Source organism: Tupaia chinensis, unplaced genomic scaffold (assembly GCF_000334495.1).
Source record: "Tupaia chinensis unplaced genomic scaffold, TupChi_1.0 Scaffold000438_1, whole genome shotgun sequence".
Classification (NCBI taxonomy): Eukaryota; Metazoa; Chordata; class Mammalia; order Scandentia; family Tupaiidae; genus Tupaia; species Tupaia belangeri.
Genome location: NW_006159943.1, coordinates 167818 through 187853, shown reverse-complemented (window position 1 = coordinate 187853; position 20036 = coordinate 167818). Strand labels below are relative to the sequence as shown.

Sequence of the window (20036 nt, the reverse complement as noted above, 5' to 3'; positions counted from 1 at the left end):
GGGCCCTTAACCATCCCGCCTCCTGCTGGCCCCGGGTCAGTTGATTTCTAACAAGAAAGGTTTATTTGTTCCCCTGCTGCAAAGCCAGGTCCTTAGAAATTAAAGAGCAACAGTCCTTTCGTATATGGTTTCTTTTTCCTACTTGGAAGTAAAACATTATAGAATAAATTCAGTGACTAATTTGACTCTTGGTTTTGTCAGTTTGGGATAAACTGTTTATATTTCTCTTTTTAGGGATCGTCCATTATATCTTCATGTTCAGGGCCAGACACGAGAGTTGGTAGACAGTAAGTAATTTTGGGGTCAATACTGATTTCTGTGAAGAGCAAAGTACAGGACTCTGTGTAACATGTTGGCACTGTCCCCAATGGCTGCTGTAACTATTATTTCTGAACCATGCACAATTATGTAAGGGTATTTGGGAAGGTTGGGGGGTGAGGCCAGCCTGTGGCCTGGTGATTAAGGCAGCTGGATCCCACATGACTAACCACACAGTACAGGTCCCAGACCTGGCGAGTTGAGAAGCACACCAGGCACATGTGCATGCATGCTCAAAATCCCGATGGAGGGGGAAGATGGAGGAGAAGGGATTGCCGTGTAACTATGCCCTGTGGGGGGGTTTTCATGCCCACCCCCTGCAGCCTTCCCTAACCCTCCTTACACCCCCCATGAGTGCACATGCCCTCTGGCAAATTAAGTAAAGAAAGGTTGAGAGTCATGTATTTGGGTAATCCTTAAGATGGATTAGCGGTTTAATAATTGAACATTGGTTTGTTTTTATCACTGGACACTAGTCAGGTCATTAATTTCTTTGGTATAGTCTCTTAAGTGTGTATATTTTTCCCTAGGAGCAGTAAACCGGATCAAAGAAATTATCACCAATGGGGTAGTGAAAGCTGCCACTGGGACAAGTCCAACTTTTAATGGTGCGACAGTCACTGTTTATCACCAGCCAGCACCCATTGCTCAGCTGTCGCCAGCTGTTAGCCAGAAGCCTCCCTTCCAGTCAGGGGTATGTTTTGGGGAGAGATCGTTATTTTATTCCTACAAAATAACATATACTAAATAACTGTGTAGAAGAAAACGTCCTGAAAGTTCAACCGGAAATTACCTACTTGTGGTATTCTGTTAATAGACTATCTAGGTTTTCAAGATAGAATAAACGGGGAACCAGCAGTTAGCGTAATGGCTATGTCGCTGGACTCCCATGTAGTCGACCGCGGTTCGTGTCCCGGACCCGGTGGCTTAAAACTCACGCCGGGCGCGTGTGCGTGCGTGCCCAAGATCCTGAGAGGAGAATGGAGGAGAAGGGATTGCGGCGTGACCATCCCCCCTGAGGGGTGATTTCTTGCTTTCTGTCTCTATGTCTCTCTCTGTCTGTCTGGCGAGCGCACGCGCCCTACAGTGAAAATCTCTCAAAAAAAAGATAGAATAAACGAGTGAGCACACTTCCCTTCATGCCGATGTAATCTAGAAAGTGGCTTGATAGAACAGTGTACACTGCATTTTGAAGTCAGAGTGGTATTTGTATTTGTAAACTTGATGACAACTGGAGGACTAAGAAGGCTGAGTCTGATGAAGCAAGACTTTGCTGATACCCTCCTCCTAGAGAAAAGGGTTGAAGAGAGCAGCCGTCATTGGAGAATGTCGCAGGGCTGACTGTACCACCCAACATTGTCTAGTTTCACTGGAGACTGACTTTGCTGTAATTCTTAATGAACATTACGTCAGTTGGAGGGAAGTTGCTATGCCTACCCACTATTGGATCTTAGGTTTTTGCCTCTTAAATAGCTTGCTGAAAATAATCTGGTATTTTCTTTGAAGGTAGGTACACAGACAGCCAGGTTCTTACTTGAATGAAACTCCTTGGAAGTGTTTGTTTTTGTTGTAGAAATTGCAGGGGAGTTCTAGATTCTGGAAGTGATTAAAAGTATTGGAAGGGGGGTTTAAAGTGTTTGTGTAATAATTTTTTTTTTATTATTTTTTCTTTTATTTTTTTTTAATTTTAATTTTATTCATTCTCTACATTAATTCACTATACACCATCACAACACACAAATGAATTTTCCATCCAAAATACACTGTGCATTGGCTCAATCAAGCACATCAACATACATGTTCTCAGCAAATAATTTTCCAGTTCTTATGTCCTGCATACCTTGCCTTTTGTTTTGCCATCCCTGATTCCCCATCCCCCACCCTCTGCTATGTCCCATCCTCCTTCCACATTGTCCCTGGCATCCACGGTTGCCCTCCATGCCTTTCCCCACCCTTATCCCCCATTCATTTGATCTGCCAATGAACTTAATTAGTCTAAATATATCTAATAGCTAGCACAGCTAAGTGTTTGTGTAATAATTTTGGTGAGGATTTAATTTTGTGTTCTCAATTTAACCTGAGATGTTCTGTTCTTCCTATAGATGCATTATGTTCAAGATAAATTATTTGTGGGCCTTGAACATGCTGTGCCCACTTTCAATGTCAAGGAGAAGGTGGAAGGTCCAGGCTGCTCCTACTTGCAGCATATTCAGATCGAAACAGGTGCCAAAGTCTTCCTGCGGGGCAAAGGCTCAGGCTGCATTGAGCCAGCATCTGGCCGAGAAGCTTTTGAGCCTATGTACATTTACATCAGGTACGGAGGGATACAGTAGAGAACGCTGGGACCCAGCTTTCATTTAAACCTATGAAGATAGGCCTTTTATTTTACTAGGTTTCTGCCATAGGGCGTGTGCGCTCACCAGAGAGAGACAGAGGAGGGAGAAAGAGAAATCACCCCCGAGGGGATATGGCCACTCTGCGTCCCTTCTCTTCTCCTCTTGGGATTTTGGGCATGCACACACATCCTGGTGTACTTTTAATTTTTCTGAGAGATTTTTGCTGTGGGGTGCATGCACTCTCCAAAGAGGCAGAAGGTGAGAAATCATCCCCAAGGGGGGATGGCCATGCCACAATCCCTTCTCCATTCCCCTCTTAGGATCTGGAGCATGTGTGCACATGTACCTGGTGTGAATTTTAAGCCTCCGGGTCTGGGACTTGAACCACAGTCGACTATGGGGGAGTCCAGTGACATAACCATTACCCTATCTTCTGGTCCACCCAGTGTAATTTTCAGGGTCTAGGATTTGAAACTGTAGTTGACCATGTGGAAGTCTAGTGCACCATCTGCTGGCCCCGGTAAATTTGCATTTTATTTATGTATTTTTGAGACAGATTTTATGCTAGAGAACGCGTGCCCTCTCTGGAGAGAGACAGACAGACAAAGTGAGAAATCACCCTGCAGGGGGATGGCCACGCCACAATCCCTTCTTTTCCAGTCTCCCCTTGGGATTTTGGGCATGCATGTACATGTGCCTGGCATGAGTATTAAGCCGCTGAGTCTGAAATCCTAACTGTGGTCGAATACATGGAATTCCGGCTACGTAACCATTATGCCATCTGGTGGCCCCTCAACTTACATTTTAAAAGTTACGTTGTAGGGGCCAGCAGGTGGCATGGTGGTTGAGATGCTAGATGTCCACATGGCCTACCGTAGTTTAAGTCCCAGACCTGGCAGCTTGCTTTCTCACTCTTCCTTCTCTCTGTCTCTCTCTGATAAGAATTGAAGAATATTGTAATAAATAAGATAAGAAAGTAAGTAAATCTTTTTTAAAAATAAGTTATGTTTTAGCAACTTTATATCAAGAAATACCATTACCCGGAAAAGACTAGTAAAATACCCATGGTAATGATACTGCTTTATCTTGAAAGTTTTACATGCCTTTTTATTGTGTTCCTAGATTACAGTTTTTGAAGGACTAGACTTTAGCTGCCGTAGCGAATATTTTTTTAAAGAATTATTTAATTTTTTTTTTATTCATTTATTTTAATTTGATCAGAGAGCGAGAGAGACAGAAAGCAAGCTGCCAGGTCCAGGACTCAAACCATGGACAGCCATGTGGAAGTGTTTAGTGCCCTTAACCACCATGCCACCAGCCTCTCTAATACAGTTTTTAGTGTCTAAATAAATTGTTTCTAAATTTGTAAAATAGCATGAAAAGTGGAAACAGAATTCTGTATCCTTTATTGTTCTCTCCTTTGAATTACTGATTCTTATTTTACAGTCATCCCAAACCAGAAGGCCTGGCTGCTGCCAAGAAACTCTGTGAAAACCTCTTGCAAACAGTGAGTTTTATTTGTCCGATATTCAAAGGAGTATATCTAAGCTCTTTGTTCCACCTGCATTAGTTATTTGAGAGCTGCCATATTAAATAATCACAAATTAAGTGGCTTTAAACAGAAGACATGTATTCTTTCACACTCAGGAAGGAGTTCAGAGTCAATTCTCTGTAGGACACACACTTGTTGAGAGAGAGAAAGAAGGAAGGAAAGTGTTTAAAAAACACCCTGGTTGGGACCCCCAGTTAGCATAATGGATATGTCGTTGGACTCCCATGTAGTTGACCGCAGTTCAAGTCTCGGACCCAGTGGCTTAAACTCTATGCCGGGTGCGTGTGCGTGCTTGCCCAAAATCCCGAGAGGAGAATGGAGAGGAAGGGATTACAGCGTGGTCATCCTCCCTAGGGGTTGATTTCTCGCTTTCTGTCTGTCTGTCTCTGTCTTCCTGGCGAGCGCATGCGCCGTATAACAAAACCTCTCCACAAACAAACAAAATAAAAAACACCAAAAACACCCTGGTTGAGAGATGACCAGGCTGCAATCCCTCTATATTTTCTCAGGATTTTGGGTGGCACACACGCCTGGCATATTTTTCAAGCCACTGGGTCTGGGATTTGAACCACACAGTTGGCCTTGTCGGATCCAACTGCCTTAACCACCATACCCAAGCCCCTCTCTCTCTTTGAGAGAGAAACCATCCTATACCTGTTTCCTAGCTTCTGGTGGTTGCTTTGGAATTCTTGGTTTCTGTTAGTGTAATTGCAGTAGCATTAACGGTAGAGCTATGGTAGTTTGATACCGATTAGCAATGTTTTTGGGATAATTGCTTATTTAATTATCCATTCTTTTCTGTAAACAAATAGCTAAAAGTTAAATGCTAAGGCTATTTTCGCGGGACCAGCAGTTGGCATAATGGCTCTGTTGCTGGACTCCCATGTAGTCAACTGCGGTTCGAGTCCCAGACCCAGATCCAGTGACTTAAACTCATGCTGGGTGTATGTGCGTGCGTACCCAAGATCCTGAGAGGAGAATGTAGGGGAAGGAATTGCGGCGTAGCCATCCTCCCTCGGGGGTGATTTCTTGCTTTCTGTCTCTCTGTCTCTGTCTTTCTGGCGAGCACAGGCACCCTATAGCAAAAACCTCTCCCCCAAAAAAGACTGATTTCGAGACCAGCAGATGGCATAATGGTCATATTGCTGGATTCTACATGGCTGACCGTTGTTTGAATCCCAGATACCATGGCTTAAAACCCAAGCTGGGTGAGTGTGCGTGTGTGCCTAAAATCTAGAGAAGATAGTGAAGGGATTCTGATGTGGCCATCCTCCCTGGGGAATGATTTCTCTGTCTTTCTGTGTCTCTGGTGAGCATATGTGCCCTAAAGTAAAAATTTCTCAGAAAAACAAAACAAAACACTATTTTCGCATCCAATTTGTTTTTTCTTTTTTTAGATTTTTGGCACAGGGCATATGTGCTCACTAGCGAGGTAAAGTGAGAAATTACGTACTTGGGGTATGACCACACTACAATCTCTTCTCCATTCTCTCGAGATTTGGGGCATACACGCACATGTTCCCATAGTGTTTTTCAAGCTACTAGGTTCTGAATTTGAACTGCAGAGTCAGTTATGTGGAATCCAGCACCTTAACCACCATGCCACCTGCTGGCTCAAAATCAGTTTTTTGGGGTTGGGGGGGCTTGCTATAGGGTGCGTGCAGTCACCTCTCCTCCCATCTCCTTTTGGAATTTTAAGCACAAATGCATATGTGTCCTATGTGAGTTTGAAGCCGCTGGATCGGGACTCAAAGCACGGTTGACCACGTGAAAGTCCAGCAACATAATAACCATTATTCCATCTTCTGGTTCCTCAAATTCAATTTTTTAAAAGGTTTATTTAATTTTATGTACTATTGTTATTTTGAATTTGCTGTAGGGTCCTTGCATTCATCAGAGAGAGAGAAAGTAAAAAGCAAGCTGCCCGGTCTGTGATCAGAACCGTAGTCAGCCACCAAACCACCTGGCTGGCCCCTTACTAATTTTAACTAACTAATTTATTTATTTAAAGGTTGCCCATATCTTCTATGAGAGAGATAGGAAGAACAGACACCCCCAAAAGGGTTCTCATGATGTGTTCAGCCAGTCTAGAGCACAGGCACACTGGTATGTGCAGGGAGTCCCTGGGCACAGACATGGCACCTTACATGTGGGTCCAGTTGCATTATCCATATGCCACCATCTGGCCCTGTAGGACTGTGACTGGTTTTGTTTGTTTGCTTTGTTTTTTTTTAAGAATTATTTATTTGTTGGGGCCGGCAAGTGGCATAGTGGTTAAAGGCAGTGGACTCCCACATGGACGACCACAGTTCAAGTCTCAGACCTGGTGGCTTACTTTCTCACTTCCTCTCTCTCTCCCTCTGTCTCTCTCTGATCAAACTGGAAAATAATAATGATAATAATAATAAAGTTAAATAAAGTTAATTCTTTTTTTAAAAGAATTATTTATTTGTTTAATTCCATTTGTTGTTATTTTTTTTAATTTGACCAAAGAGAGAAAGAGAAAGAGAGCAAACTGCCAGGTCCAGGACTTGAAACATGGTTGGCCATGTGGGAATCCACCCATCTTCCGGCACCTAGGACTGTGACTGTTGGGCAGCAAAGGATATCAGTTTTGGGGTTAGATACATTTACACGTTCTTTGGTATTTAAGGGTATTTTGGAAAGCTGTTTTTTCTTCGTTAGTTTGTTTTTAATTTGTTACAGAGTGCACGTGCTCACCAGAGAGAGAGGGCAGAGGGGAGTAAGAAAGCACCCACACCCCTTGAGGGATGGTGATGTAGCAGTCCCTTCCCTATTTTTCTTTTTGGGATTTTGGGCATGTATACACATGTACCCAGTGGGTTTTCAAACTGCTAAGTTCATGACTCAAACCATACAGTTAAGCCAGGTGGGAACCCACGTGCCTCAACTATCACGCCACCAGCTGGCTCAGAAAACTGCTATCTTCTTCGCTTTTGTATATATAAGTTGATATAACAACCCTTGCACCAGATAGCTTCTTTGACCATTTCCATCTTTCTGTTTATTGATACTTGAAGTTACAGACTTAGTGGTTTGCTTGTAGTGAAGTACAGTGGGAGAAAAATACTATCTCCTCATTTATCTCTGAGCTGAACAAGAGATGTGACTGAAAGAATTCTCACTAGTTATACCAACAGATTACAGGTTTACTAATTATTATACTTAATTTCTGTGACCCTCTGGCTGGGGTATAAGCGCCATGATTGAGTCTACTTTGAGAGGGTTTAGGATTATACATGCTCCTTATTTCTAAAATTTGACCTAAGAATTTATAGATGTGCTTTGTTAAAATTTAGATTAAACAGGGCCAGCAGGTGTCATGGTGGTTAAGGTGCTGGAATTCCCACATGGCTGGCCATGGTTTGAGTCCCAGACCTGGCAGCTTGCTTTCTCACTTTCCCTCTCTCTGTCTTTCTCTGGCAAAACTCGTGAAAAATTATAATAATAATAAATAGTTCTTTTTAAAAAATTTAGATTAAATATAGGCCATGGTAATGCATTGCTGAAGAGAAGCCAGATTCCAAATGGTGACTACGGTTCACATTTCTGGCCTGGTCAGCATGAAAGGCACCTGGCATGCGCATGAGTGCCCGAAGGCCAGCAGGCTGGAAAACTGAGGGAAGAGGACAGCAAAATGACCAGGCGCTGTGGAGGGTGCTAGTCTTACTCTCTGTTGTGTGAATGTGCATGTGCTCTTATGAATAGAGAAGAGATTAGGTTAGGGCCAACTCTGTGATGTGATGGTTAAGATAGCCAGATCCCATGTGGCCAAAGCGTATAGTCCCATACCAGGTGACTTGTGCAAACCCCAAGTCCCAAAAGGAGTAATGTAATGGGAGAGAGTTACTGAGGCATGACCATTCCCCATGGTGGTGCCTTTCATATCCACCCTGCCACTTTCTCCAGTGAGTGCGTGCACACTCAACCAGATCAAAGGATAAGGGACCAGCAGGTGGCATGATGGTCAGGGTGCTGGATTCCCACATGCCTGACCATGACTTGACTTGCATGCTGGACACATGTGCATTCATGCCCAAAATCCCAGGAGGAGATTTGGGAAGGAACTGCAGCATGGACATCCTCACTGGATGGTGATTGCTCACTTTCACTCTCTCTCTCTTTAGGGAAGTACACATGCTGTCTGGCAAAAACCTTAAAAGGGGGGGTTGTGTGTCAGGAATAATAAAAACAGCAGTAAGATGACACCCTTAACACTTAATGGGGGCCAGCAAGTGGCATAGAGGTTAAGGCATTGTATTTCCTCATGGCCGACTATAGTTTAAGACTTGGACCTAGTGACTTGAAAATTATGCCGGGTGTAGGGGACCAGCAGATGGCATAGCAGTTACAGCACTGGACTCCCATATTGCTGACTGTGGTTCAAGTCCGAGACCTGGTGGCTTCGAAATCACGCCAGGCACATGGGCACGTGTCCCCAAGATCCTGGGAGGATAATGGAGGTGAAAGGATTGCGGTCTGGCTATTCTCCCTGGAGGGTGATTTCTTGCTTTCTTTCTCTGTCGAGCTCACATGCCCTGTAGCAAAAATCTCTCTCTCAAAAAAAAGAAAATCACATTGGGCATATAAGTGTGTATGCCCAAAATCCCTAGAGGAGAAGGAATTACAGCATGGCCACCCTGGGGGAGTGATTCTCTCTCTCTCTGTTAAGCGTACATGCCTAAGATTAAAAAAGAAAAAAATAGTTATGGGGTGGGGCCAGCCTGTGGCATGGTGGTTAAGGTGGCTAGACCTCACATGATCTTCAACTGCATGGTTCAAATCCCAGCCCCAACAGTATGTGATGCCCACTCACACAGCCCTGACAGGGTGGGGAAATAGAGGAGGGATTGTAGTGTGATTTTTGCCCCGTTGGTGCTTTCTCCTTTTCCTTCTGTCTCTGGTGAGCGTACGTGTCTTCTGGCAAATAAAAAGAATTCAGGTTAAGCAAGAAATTTGATTGCAACATCATGGAAATCTTTTGGGCGGGAAGTCTTTTGAGAGAGAAAGAAAATGAGAAAGAAATCACCCCCTCAGGGGGTTGGCCATACTGCAATCCATTCTCCATTTTTCTTTTCGGATTTTGGGTGTGCATACACACATACCCAGCATGTTTTTCGAGCCAGGTCTCAAAACATGAAGTTGGCCATGTTGGGATCCAGCCACATAACCACTGTGTGACTGGCTAGCCCACATGGAAATATTTGATTTCCTAGTTGCTTTGGTCCTAGAATTGTATAATCAGGCCTTTATAAATATACAGTGAATTGAAACTGTCCCATGTTAATTTGTTTTTCCTTCTCTTTTAGGTTCATGCTGAATATTCTAGATTTGTGAATCAGATTAACACTGCTGTACCTTTACCAGGTGTGTATGTCTTGAAGTGTTCAGAAAGTGTATTGCTAGTTATGTTTATGTAAAACTGTGATACGTGAGGCTAGACTGTGCCAGGGCACTAATAATGTCCCCATCAACTTAGGGTAAGGTGGAAAGCTATTCTTGCCTCAGTGTTTTTCTTCCCTAGATATTAAGTTTAATATTCAGCTAAAATGTCTCATTCTGCTGCAGCTGATTAAACACTTTTTTTCTTCCCCCTCAGGCTATACACAACCCTCTGCTATAAGTAGTGTCCCTCCTCAACCACCATATTATCCATCCAATGGCTATCAGTCTGGTTACCCTGTTGTTCCCCCTCCTCAGCAGCCAGTTCAACCTCCCTATGGAGTACCAAGCATAGTGCCACCAGCTGTTTCATTGGCACCTGGAGTCTTGCCAGCATTACCTACTGGAGTCCCACCTGTGCCAACACAATACCCGATAACACAAGTGCATCCTCCAGCTAGCACTGGACAGGTAGGATGCTGGGTCATCATTGAGTGCAGGAAAAACTGGCAGGGGTGGTGGTGGTGGCGGTGGCGGTGGTGGTGGTGATACTCATACAGTGTGTGACAGTGTTTCCTAAGGTCTTCTGTGTTCCCAACACTAAACTACCAAATAGTTGTTGAAAGCAAGAGTGGTTGGCAGACGATAAAAGGGCCACATTGCAAATACCTTAGACTTTGTGGCCCTATATTCTGTCACAGCTATGCCACTCTGTTGTACAAAAGCAGCCATGGGCAGTGCCTAAATGAATGAGCATGGCTATCTTCCTAGAACCTGGACAGAACAGGTGGGCCAGCATGGCAATTTGCCTGTCTTTGGCTTTGTGGTATTCACAAAGTAAATCCTCAAGGAGAAGGGAAGGAGGAACTGAGTTAGCAGTTCTAATCTTAGAAAGAAACAAGACGTACAGATTTTGGGGCTAGCAGGTGGTATGTGTGGTGATTAAGGTGCTGGACTTGCACAGGGTTGACCACAGTTCAAGTCCTGGGCATGGCAGCTTGCTTTCTTAATTTCTCTCTCTCTGGTAAGCACGCATGCCCTATAGCAAAGTAAACAAAATAATAATGATAAATAAAATTAAATAATACTTAGGAGGAAAAGAAAGATGTACAAATGTTTTCAGGCTGAGATGTGTAAACCTTCCGAACTTAAAGATTGTAAATGTTGGTGTGTTTCATCAATAATTTCTTAAGTCAGAAAGTAGAACTTTAGGGGGCCGCAGGTGATGTGGTAGTTGCAGGTGCTGGACTCCCACATGGCCAACCATGGTTTGAGTCCCGGACCTGCGGCTTGGTCTCTCACTTTCCTTCTCTCTCTGTCCCTCTCTGGTCAAATTAAAATAAATAAATAAAGCTAAATAAAATAATTCTTAAAAAAAATTACTTCTATACCAAATAATAATAATAATACTTTAAAAAGAAGAAAGGGGACCAGCAGTTGGTGTAATGGCTATGTCGCTGGACTCCCATGTAGTCGACCGCGGTTTGAGTCCCAGACCCGGTGGCTTAAACTCATGCTGGGTGCACGTGTATACATGCCCAAGATCCCGAGAGAAGAATGGAGGAGAAGCGATTGGAGCATGGCCATCCCCCCTGGGGGGGTGATTTCTCACTTTCTGTCTCTGTCTGGCGAGCGCATGCACCCTATAGCAAAAACCTCTCTGAAAAATAAATAAATAAATAAAAAGAGGAAAGAGAATAGAACTTAAGAAAAAGAATAACTATCCAGCTCATCTGAATGGAGATCCTTGGAGGTCTACAGTCCTTGGAGATAGGGAGAAACTGTTGAGCATGGTCATGGATTTATGGCAGGCCCTTCTCTGTGGGTCTCTCATAGTGAACCATGCCAGAGTAAACTGCAGCCCGAACCATTGCCTAGCCTCCTTACCTGTGGGCTGTGAGCACTGAAGGGGGTTTCACAGCATGTAACAAAAAAGGGCTTATGGAGCCGAGTGCGGTGGCACCCGGCTGCTCAGGAGGCTGAGGGAGGAGCACGAGTTCAAGGCCAGCTTGAGCAACATAGTGAAATTCTTGACTCAGAAAGTAAGGAAGGAGGCCTAGCAGGTGGCAGGGTGGTAGCTGCTGGTCCCTAAAAAACTTTTTTAAAAAATCACACCAGGGGACCAGCAGTTAGCATAACGGCTATGTCGCTGGACTCCCCCACAGTCGACCGCGGTTTGCGTCCTGGACCCGGTGGCTTAAAACTCACACTGGGCATGTGTGCGTCCGGGCCCGAGATCCCAAGAGGAGAAGGGAGGAGAAGGGATTGCGGCGTGGCCATTCCCCCTGGGAGGGTGATTTCTCACTTCCTGTCTCTCTGTCTGGCGAGCGCACGCATCCTATAGCAAAAACCTCTCCAAAAAAAATCACACCAGGAATGATTGTGTACATACTCAAAATCCTGAGAAGAGAATGAGAAGGGACTGTGGCATGGCCATCCCCCAATCGGGGGGTGATTTCCCTCTTTAGTCTCTCTGGTGAGTGCACATGCCTTATTCCCTATGGCAGAAATCTTAAAAAAAAAAAAACAAACAATTCTATTAGTGTTTCCTATTCAAAATCAGGTTACTTTTTCTTTCTCTCTCTCTTTCTTTCTTTCTTTTTTTTTTCCAAATTTTATTCATTGTCATTATCTTATTTTATTATTTATTTATTTATTTTGAAGTTGACCAAAGAAAGAGAAGGAAAGTGAGAAAGCAAGCTGCCAGGTCTGGGAATCAAACCACATTCAGCCATGTGGGAGTCCAGCTGCTTTAAGCACTGCTGGCCCCATTAGCTTACTTTTTTTCTTTTGGAGAGGTTTTTGCTCTAGGGTACATGTGCTCACCAGAGAGAGAAAGAGACAGAGAGCGAGACATCACCCCCCAAGGGGGGCGATGGCCATGCCGCAATCCCTTCTCCTCCAGGGATCTTGGGCACACACACGTGCCCAGTGAGAGTTTAAGCCACCGGGTCCAGGACTTGAACCACAGTCGGCTCCATGGGAGTCCAGCGACCTAGCCATTATGCCAACTGCTGGTCCCGCCATTAGCTTACTTTTTATAGTTTAGCAGATTTGTAGTTCCTCAGCTTTGAGTTACAATTGGGTAATTGTGATTAAAATCTCAAAGGGTTGCAAGGAAGAACGTTAACTGTTATTAACAGTAACAGAATTTTCCTTTTGGAAGTGCTTGTTTTTGTCTGATGTACACCGTCTTTGCACCGTCCTTTACTATATTTTGGAACTACCTCTTGCCGTTAGTCAAAATGCTTTTGACTTAGCAGCCTTACCACTAACCCTGGGGAAGTGGTTAGTGAAGGTGCCTCTGCCACAGCATTAGCAGTAGTTCTGATGCACAGAGAGCCAATCACATTGGCTAAAGGGCTGTGAATGAGAGAATGTTCTTGCTTGGTGGCTTCTGAACTAAGTAAGTGGCTTGAATTTTTATTGTTTGTTAAGGGTCATGGTTGCTCCAGGTAGCCAGATGCACCACGTTTTGGCTGCAAGTTGAACGCACTGTGTGTGTAATAGAAAGTCAGCTCCGTGTTTCCATAGGGCGTAGGGGCACTAGGAGATGTTGTCGCTAAAATGTATGCAAAGGAGACTAGGACTCGCAGGTGAAAATTTCATGAGGTACATATGGATCATTAAAGCGTATTATATTTGCTTCTGCATTCGTTAGTTGGGCATTCTCACACCGTTTTCCCTCCTTGGTTTGTTTTGGTCTCAGAGTCCCATGAGTGCTCCTTTTATTCCTGCGGCTCCTGTCAAAACTGCCTTGCCTGCTGGCCCCCAGCCCCAGCCCCAGCCCCCACTCCCAACTCAGCCCCAGGCACAGAAGAGGCGATTCACAGAGGAGCTACCAGATGAACGGGAATCTGGACTTCTTGGATATCAGGTTAAAAAAATACCCCTTCTTCCTTTCCTCGTCTTACCTTCTTACTATACTCTCCCTTTAAAGAAAGATACGTTTACATCTGTATCAACTGCCCTTTTGGTGCTAGGATTTCTGCTTTCTGAAATTCATGTAGGTTAGGTTTTTACCTTTAAGGGATTAATTTAAAGCAAGAATGATTCTCTTAAAGTGGATTTTGCCTCTGATCAGTGTGATAAGAAAATAACAAGCTCTGCACCTAGAGAGAATTCTGCCATCCGCAACATATAGAAAGAACTCTGTAGGATTCTGCACTTCCTCTTATTTGTGTAACAGACTTGAAAGCCTCTGGTAGTTCTCTACACATTGCACCAAGAACTATCAACCTACCAGAAATGTGGTTTGTATTTCAGACCTTGGCTTTCAATTTGCTATTCCTTTCCCCCCCCTCCAAAAAAAAGTTTTTTCTTCCAGCTCCGCCTCCCCCAAAAAGACTGTCAAAAATGGAATGATTCTGTGCATACACATAATTGTAAACATAGTTACTCACTGAAGTTAAAAAATATTATTAAAATATATCATTTTGGGGCCCAGCTACGGTAGCATGTGCTGGCCTGTGTTGCCACTTGGCAGGGGAGGTCCAGGTTAGTTCCTGGCTCACCTTGAAAGCCTGGCAGTCTGGGCCAACAGGTGGCATGGTGGTTAAGGCATTGGCCGACTGCAGTTCCAGTCCTGGACCTGGTGGCTTGAAAAATCACAACCAATATAATAGACAATTTTGTTTTCTTTTTTTTTCAATGCCTGGCAGTGGTTATGCCTATAGGCCAGTCGTCTCAGCTATGTGGGAGGCTGAGGCAGGAGGTTCGCAACATCGCACGGCCCTGTCTAAAGTAATTCTGGTGCAGTTTTATTAGAACCACCATTATATTTTGCTAGAATCTATTCTTTAAACCAAAGCAGTTTTACAGTTTATAACTTCGTTTATACGAACCAGTTAAGTTAATGGGCAGTCAGTTGAACACAGACAGACACAGCATAATGGATTACAACATCCTTGACCAAGTCTTACAGAGTAAAAACCTCCTACTTTGACCACAGTTTACTCCAGATCCCAAAGAGCTATGAAGTACAGTTGAATTTATTGCCATTTATCAGAAAGATGAGGCACTTGACAGTTACATTAAGGAGCTAAAGTCAATGCAGCAGTTGTAGATTTGCTAATGCCACTGTATTTTTCTGCTCATAGCATGGACCCATTCATATGACTAATTTAGGTACAGGCTTCTCCAGTCAGAATGAGATTGAAGGTGCAGGATCGAAGCCGGCAAGTTCCTCAGGCAAAGAGCGAGAGAGGGACAGGTAAGTGAGTTGGAACAGTTACACGAATATGTTCACGTGTCATTTGTTTGCACTGTTAGTGTGAGTAATGATCACTGCTATGAGCTCGAATGTGCTGAAACCGAAATGAAATCATTTCAGTCTAAGAAGCTCCTGTTCATTGTAATTGATGCAGTAATGGAAAGTAATGTATTGTTCGCTCTCTTAGCTGTTACACAGTTCTGAATAATTTAGTACTCATTCAGACATCTTTTACTTTCACTCTTCACCTTGGCTGTTTTCCTGAGTGGCCAGTGACAGAAGCATTATACAATTGAGTCGCTTTTGCTACTTGATAATTTAGACTGTACGGTGTGAAGGTCCTCAAATGGGATTCCAGCCTTCTGTCTTGTGCTGGAATCCTCCTTTTCTATATTATTATATTAACCTTCATAGGAGAGAGTTGAGTTCGTCCTATAAAAGTTTATTCTGTTTTTGGCCCAGCCTAGCTGTGTAGACAGACCTTAAACTTTTATGACTTAATAATTGCTGAAAAAGTAGGTAGGAAGAAGGTGGAGAGGGTTGAAATTATTAGTGAAAATGAACTTGAGGGGTTATCTGTAGACTTTATAATTATTCTGCTTCTTATCTGCTAGATATTAAAAACTGAATTTGTCCAAAAGAAAATTTCATTTTGTCTTTTAACAGGCAGTTGATGCCTCCACCATCCTTTCCGGTGACTGGATTAAAAACAGAGTCTGATGAAAGGACTGGGTCTGGGACCTTAACAGGGAGCCATGGTGAGTAAGACATAGCTGGGGGGATGGGGAGAGGCTAAGGGGGACTGGTCTTAAGCTATCAGTTTTCTGACCTGTTTATTCAGGTGTTTAATGTAACCTCTATATAATGTACTGGCTAATGAGAATACTTTTTTTTTTTTTATTCATACGGACAGCAATATAGTTACACAGCCTTTTATTATCAACCAACGTGTGTCTAGAAAAGAGTCTTTCGACTTACATTTTGTACATAGGATCAGTGACCATTAAAACCCTAGGAAATACTTGTGGTTGGTAGGTCATTTCAAAGTTTTGTTACCTGTGTCGTCTGGATCCCTTGAGACAGTCTGATACAGACGGAGTACGGTTTTCCTTCATATTGGGAGCTGGGCCCCATCTTGCTTCCTAGCTCTGTTGGTTATAACAGGCAGCCTGTGGCTATTAATGAAAAATGTTGAATTTTTAGCTTCCCAAAACTGTAAATCCTTCAGAGGTGCCATGGGGTCACCTCTTTTTGTCTTTTGCCTGTAGTCATAATAAAAATGGACAGAAGAAAGTACATTTTTTTCTTTTCTTAACTTCTTTTCTTTTAACTCTTTAAAGGTGAAGTATCAGTTCCCAGAGACTCACTTGCTAACTTTCCTTTTTTTCTTTTTTCTTTTTTTTTTTTTTTGTTTTGTTTTGTTTTGTGTTTTTTCTTTCTCTGTTTTCTTACATGGTTCTGGTGGATTCACATTTGCTGATGCTGGTGCTGTTTTTCATGCGATCTTCAACGTTTTTGGGTGACCGCTGACCCTGTGACCTCAAAATGGTGTCCAACTAACCACTTACAATTAACATCTTTTTTTTATTAACGCATTTATGGTATTATCTTTTTTTTTTTTTTTTTTTTTTTTTGGTGGGGAATGGGGTTGGGTTGTTTTTTTCTATTCTAGATTATCCAGCCAAGAAGATGAAAACTACGGAGAAGGGATTTGGCTTGGTGGCTTATGCCGCAGATTCATCTGATGAAGAGGAGGAGCATGGAGGTCATAAAAATGCAAGTAGTTTTCCACAGGGCTGGAGTTTGGGATATCAATACCCTTCATCACAACCGCGAGCTAAGCAACAGATGCCATTCTGGATGGCCCCATAGGAAACAGTGGAAAAGAATTTTGACCCTCGGTGACTCTTCTTAGCAATAATGCATGCATTTGATTTAACAAGACTCTGGGGCCTGTATCGGGAAGCATCTTGGACCTTTGCAGAAGTTAGAGATGCAGTGTCCCCTTTCTTAAAGGGGTTCTGTTTTTTTGTTTTTTTTTTTTTTAAATAACAAACAAACAAAAACAAAGACAAAAAATCATTTTTATTTCTGCAGTGGCATAGCATCTGTTAAAATATACTTAGAATTACAAATTTGTCTCAAAAGCTTTTTAACAATTGGTGAAATGTGCTTATTCAATAGAGCATCCCAACAGGATCGTTCCCATATACTTCTGACGTGGTCCAGCCTTTCCCAAATGAATAGCTCTCTTTACGTGAAGGAAGTTTTATTTGTATTTTACTACTGCTTGGTCAATTTTGATAATAATTGGTTACAAACAAAGTCTTACTATTTATTAGTGGGGAAATGATTTTAAGATAGTTCTTTCCTTTCAGTACATAATTCTAAGTGATCCTCACTCCTAATTCATTTTGGATTCTTTCTCTTTGGGAAAATGCTGTTTTACTAATGTAAAACTGTTGGATATAGCTGGAACCTGGATAGAAAAAAAAAAGTTTCCTTTTTCATTGTGTCTTTTTATTCTAATGATCTAAAGCTGGCACCTTCAGGCACATTTGTCTCCAATAGCCATTGCTGTTTTTATTGCCCTTCTAAGATCCTTGTCTTCAGCTGGGTCAGAGAAAACTGCTTGGCTCAACTGGTCAGAACTCATCACAGAAATGAAACTCAGTGGTCGGTCTCTCAGAACTGGTCGCAGCTAGAGAGATTTGACTGCTCGCAGTAGGACGGTGGACTTAGTGACTGACACTGCAACTTGCCCTTTTTCTTGGCATTACAGGTTTTGCCAAAAGAACTTTTTTGTATCAAATATTGATGTGTGAAAAGTGAAGGAGCTGGTTTGCCGAACCAGGAGTAGTTTGAGATACTGAACTGTCATTTTTGCACATTTGAATACTTGGCAGGCTGGCTTTGTATAAACTTACCCTCTGGTTTCCTATATGTTGTAAATATTTAGACCATAATTTCATTATAAATAAATGTATAAATACTCTGCTTGTGGTTTCCCTGTTTTTCTTTTACAAACTGTCTGTACACTAAAATTGATAAACTTCTTCACTCCTAGCATAATGCAGACACAGCCTCACCAGAAAATGCACACATATAAGACCCAGCAATGCTGGTGTGACTACACAAGGCTGGGCCTTATGGGAGGCCAGGGTTCAGTTCCCCAGCCCTCTGTGAAGCAGCAGGAGCCTGTAACTAGGTAGTTAGGGACTAGGACAGAGTATCAGGGTGAGACCTGTTAGAAACACACCCTCTCTCTCTTCTCTTCTCTCACATTACAAACCATAAAACATAAAGATCCTACAGTTTGCATACAGTGTTTAAGAGCTTTATAACTGCAAAGTATGCTCCTCTTATAATCCAGTTGAAAATTCTAAGGATTATTAATGCTGGATGTTTACCATTTCATATTTTAGCCCTCCTTTTTTAAAAATTATTTTAATTTAATTTATTTATTTATTGCTATTTTCTAATTTAACCAGACAGGGAAATTGAGAGAGCAAGCCACCAGGTCAGGGATTCAAACCATAGTTGGCCATGTGGGAGTCCAGCACCTTAACAGCCATATCACCTGCCAGCCCCAACCCTCCTTAATAGGAAATATGGTACTCGTGGAAAGATTCTGTAAAAGGAGTGGCAGACAGGAGTTTCATCTGGAGGATTTTCCATCATTATGTTCTTTTTTTTTTTTTTTTTTAATTCCATTTGTTACTATTTTTTAAATTTGACCAGAGGGAGACAGAGAAAGCAAAGCGAGAAACTAAGCCCAGGTCCGGGACTCAGAACTGTGGTCGGCCCTGTGGGAGTCCAGCACCCTTAACCACTACACCACATGCCAGCCTCCCCATTGTTAAGTTCTTTGTAGTACCTCTCTTTGTTACCTGAAGAGAGTTATTAATCTTTCTTTCTACAAAATTAATATTTTTAAATTTGCTATAGGCCATGTGCTCTTACCAGAGAGATGGGAATGTGAGAAACCAAACCAAACGGTCCAAACTTGAACTACAGTCGGCCTTGTAGGAGTCCAGCACTTTAACCACTATGCACCTGCTGGCCCCAATCTTTTTAATTTTTAAAAAAAAATTATTTTGAGAAGTTTTTGCTATAGGGCACATGTGCTTGCCAGAGCGGCCAGAGAGACAGCAAGAAATCACCCCATGGGGGGGATGGCCACAATCCCTTCTCCATTCTCCTTTTGGGATCTTGGGCATTAAGCCTCCGTGTCCGGGACTTGAACAGCAGTATACTACATGGGAGTACAGGGACATAGCCATTATGCCAACTGCTTCCCTCTATTATGTGAATTTTAACAATATGAGGGGAAGTGAGAAAGCAAGCTGCCAGGTCTGGTACTCAAACTGCCGTCGTCCTTGTGGGAGTCCAGTGCCCTAATCCACCACGCCACCTGCCAGCTCCCCGATCTTTAATCTTTTAATCTTGCCCTTTCCTACTGGAAGGGTGTTTATTTTTGAGATATTTTTGCTATAGGGTGCATGTGCTCGCTGGAGACACAAACACTGCAGTCTCCATTCTCGGGATTTTGTGCGCGCATACGCATGTGCCTAGTGTGTTTCAAGCTCGGGTCCAGGACAACCTGACGTGGGAGTCCAGTGCCTTAACCCAGGCCACCTGGTTGCCCCAGGAGTCCATTTTTGTTTACAAGAACCCCAGTTGTGTGACTTACATCTGTGTAAAATGGACACCGCGTTCGTGACAGTCTCGCTGTGAACCTGGGTCTGGGAGAGCCAGTCTTGGTTTCCAGAGCCCAATCCCTGGAGCCTCCGGGAAGCGGTTTTTCTGCCGGAGCAAGCTGTCCTCACTCGCAGTAACGCTGTATCCGGGGGTCACTGGTGGGGGCGTGCCCCTTCCCTCAGGTTTGCTGCTTCTGGCCACGTACTCGCGTTTTTGAGTTCTTTCTGCTCCCACGAGCGGCCAGCAGCCCTGAGCGGGCAGGTGCTTTAGGGGTCCCCTGCCCCTGGGCTCATCTTTCTGGCTTCCCGCCCTGTTGCTGTGACTCCTCGGCCTCGCTCCGTCCTGGAACTGGATTTGGGGACCCGGCGGGCCCTCCCCGGGGAGGAGCGGGGCGGGGCGGCCGGGCGTCACGGGAGGCCCGCCCTCCCGTCAGGACGGCGCGCTGGCGCCATCTTACCCGGCTGCGGGCCGGTCCCAGGTCGGTGCCGGGCGCTGCCGGCGGGGGCCGCGGGGG

At 43.6% G+C, this 20036-nt stretch overlaps 1 protein-coding gene and 2 non-coding genes across 4 annotated transcripts in view; all 3 read left to right on the top strand.

The window, feature by feature from the left end:
- The window catches only part of KHDC4 (KH domain containing 4, pre-mRNA splicing factor), a 28813-nt gene extending 10995 nt beyond the window's left edge, over positions 1 to 17818 (top strand). The window contains exons 5-14 of one of the 2 annotated variants that reach the window (XM_006155161.3): positions 235 to 287; positions 849 to 1012; positions 2421 to 2632; positions 4101 to 4161; positions 9537 to 9594; positions 9827 to 10080; positions 13319 to 13486; positions 14709 to 14821; positions 15488 to 15579; positions 16494 to 17818. In XM_006155161.3, the coding sequence (XP_006155223.1) occupies positions 235 to 287; positions 849 to 1012; positions 2421 to 2632; positions 4101 to 4161; positions 9537 to 9594; positions 9827 to 10080; positions 13319 to 13486; positions 14709 to 14821; positions 15488 to 15579; positions 16494 to 16693 (1375 nt within the window). In that variant the 3' untranslated portion in view covers positions 16694 to 17818. Of the gene's footprint in view, positions 1 to 234; positions 288 to 848; positions 1013 to 2420; positions 2633 to 4100; positions 4162 to 9536; positions 9595 to 9826; positions 10081 to 13318; positions 13487 to 14708; positions 14822 to 15487 lie in introns of both variants that reach the window. The other variant, XM_006155162.3, reaches the window with a different exon arrangement.
- On the top strand, positions 1549 to 1677 carry LOC114009028 (small Cajal body-specific RNA 4). The gene has a single exon (XR_003550508.1).
- On the top strand, positions 11398 to 11532 carry LOC114009027 (small nucleolar RNA SNORA42/SNORA80 family). The gene has a single exon (XR_003550507.1). It is a non-coding gene; the product is annotated as a small nucleolar RNA SNORA42/SNORA80 family (small nucleolar RNA).
- Positions 17819 to 20036: the final 2218 nt, after the last annotated feature.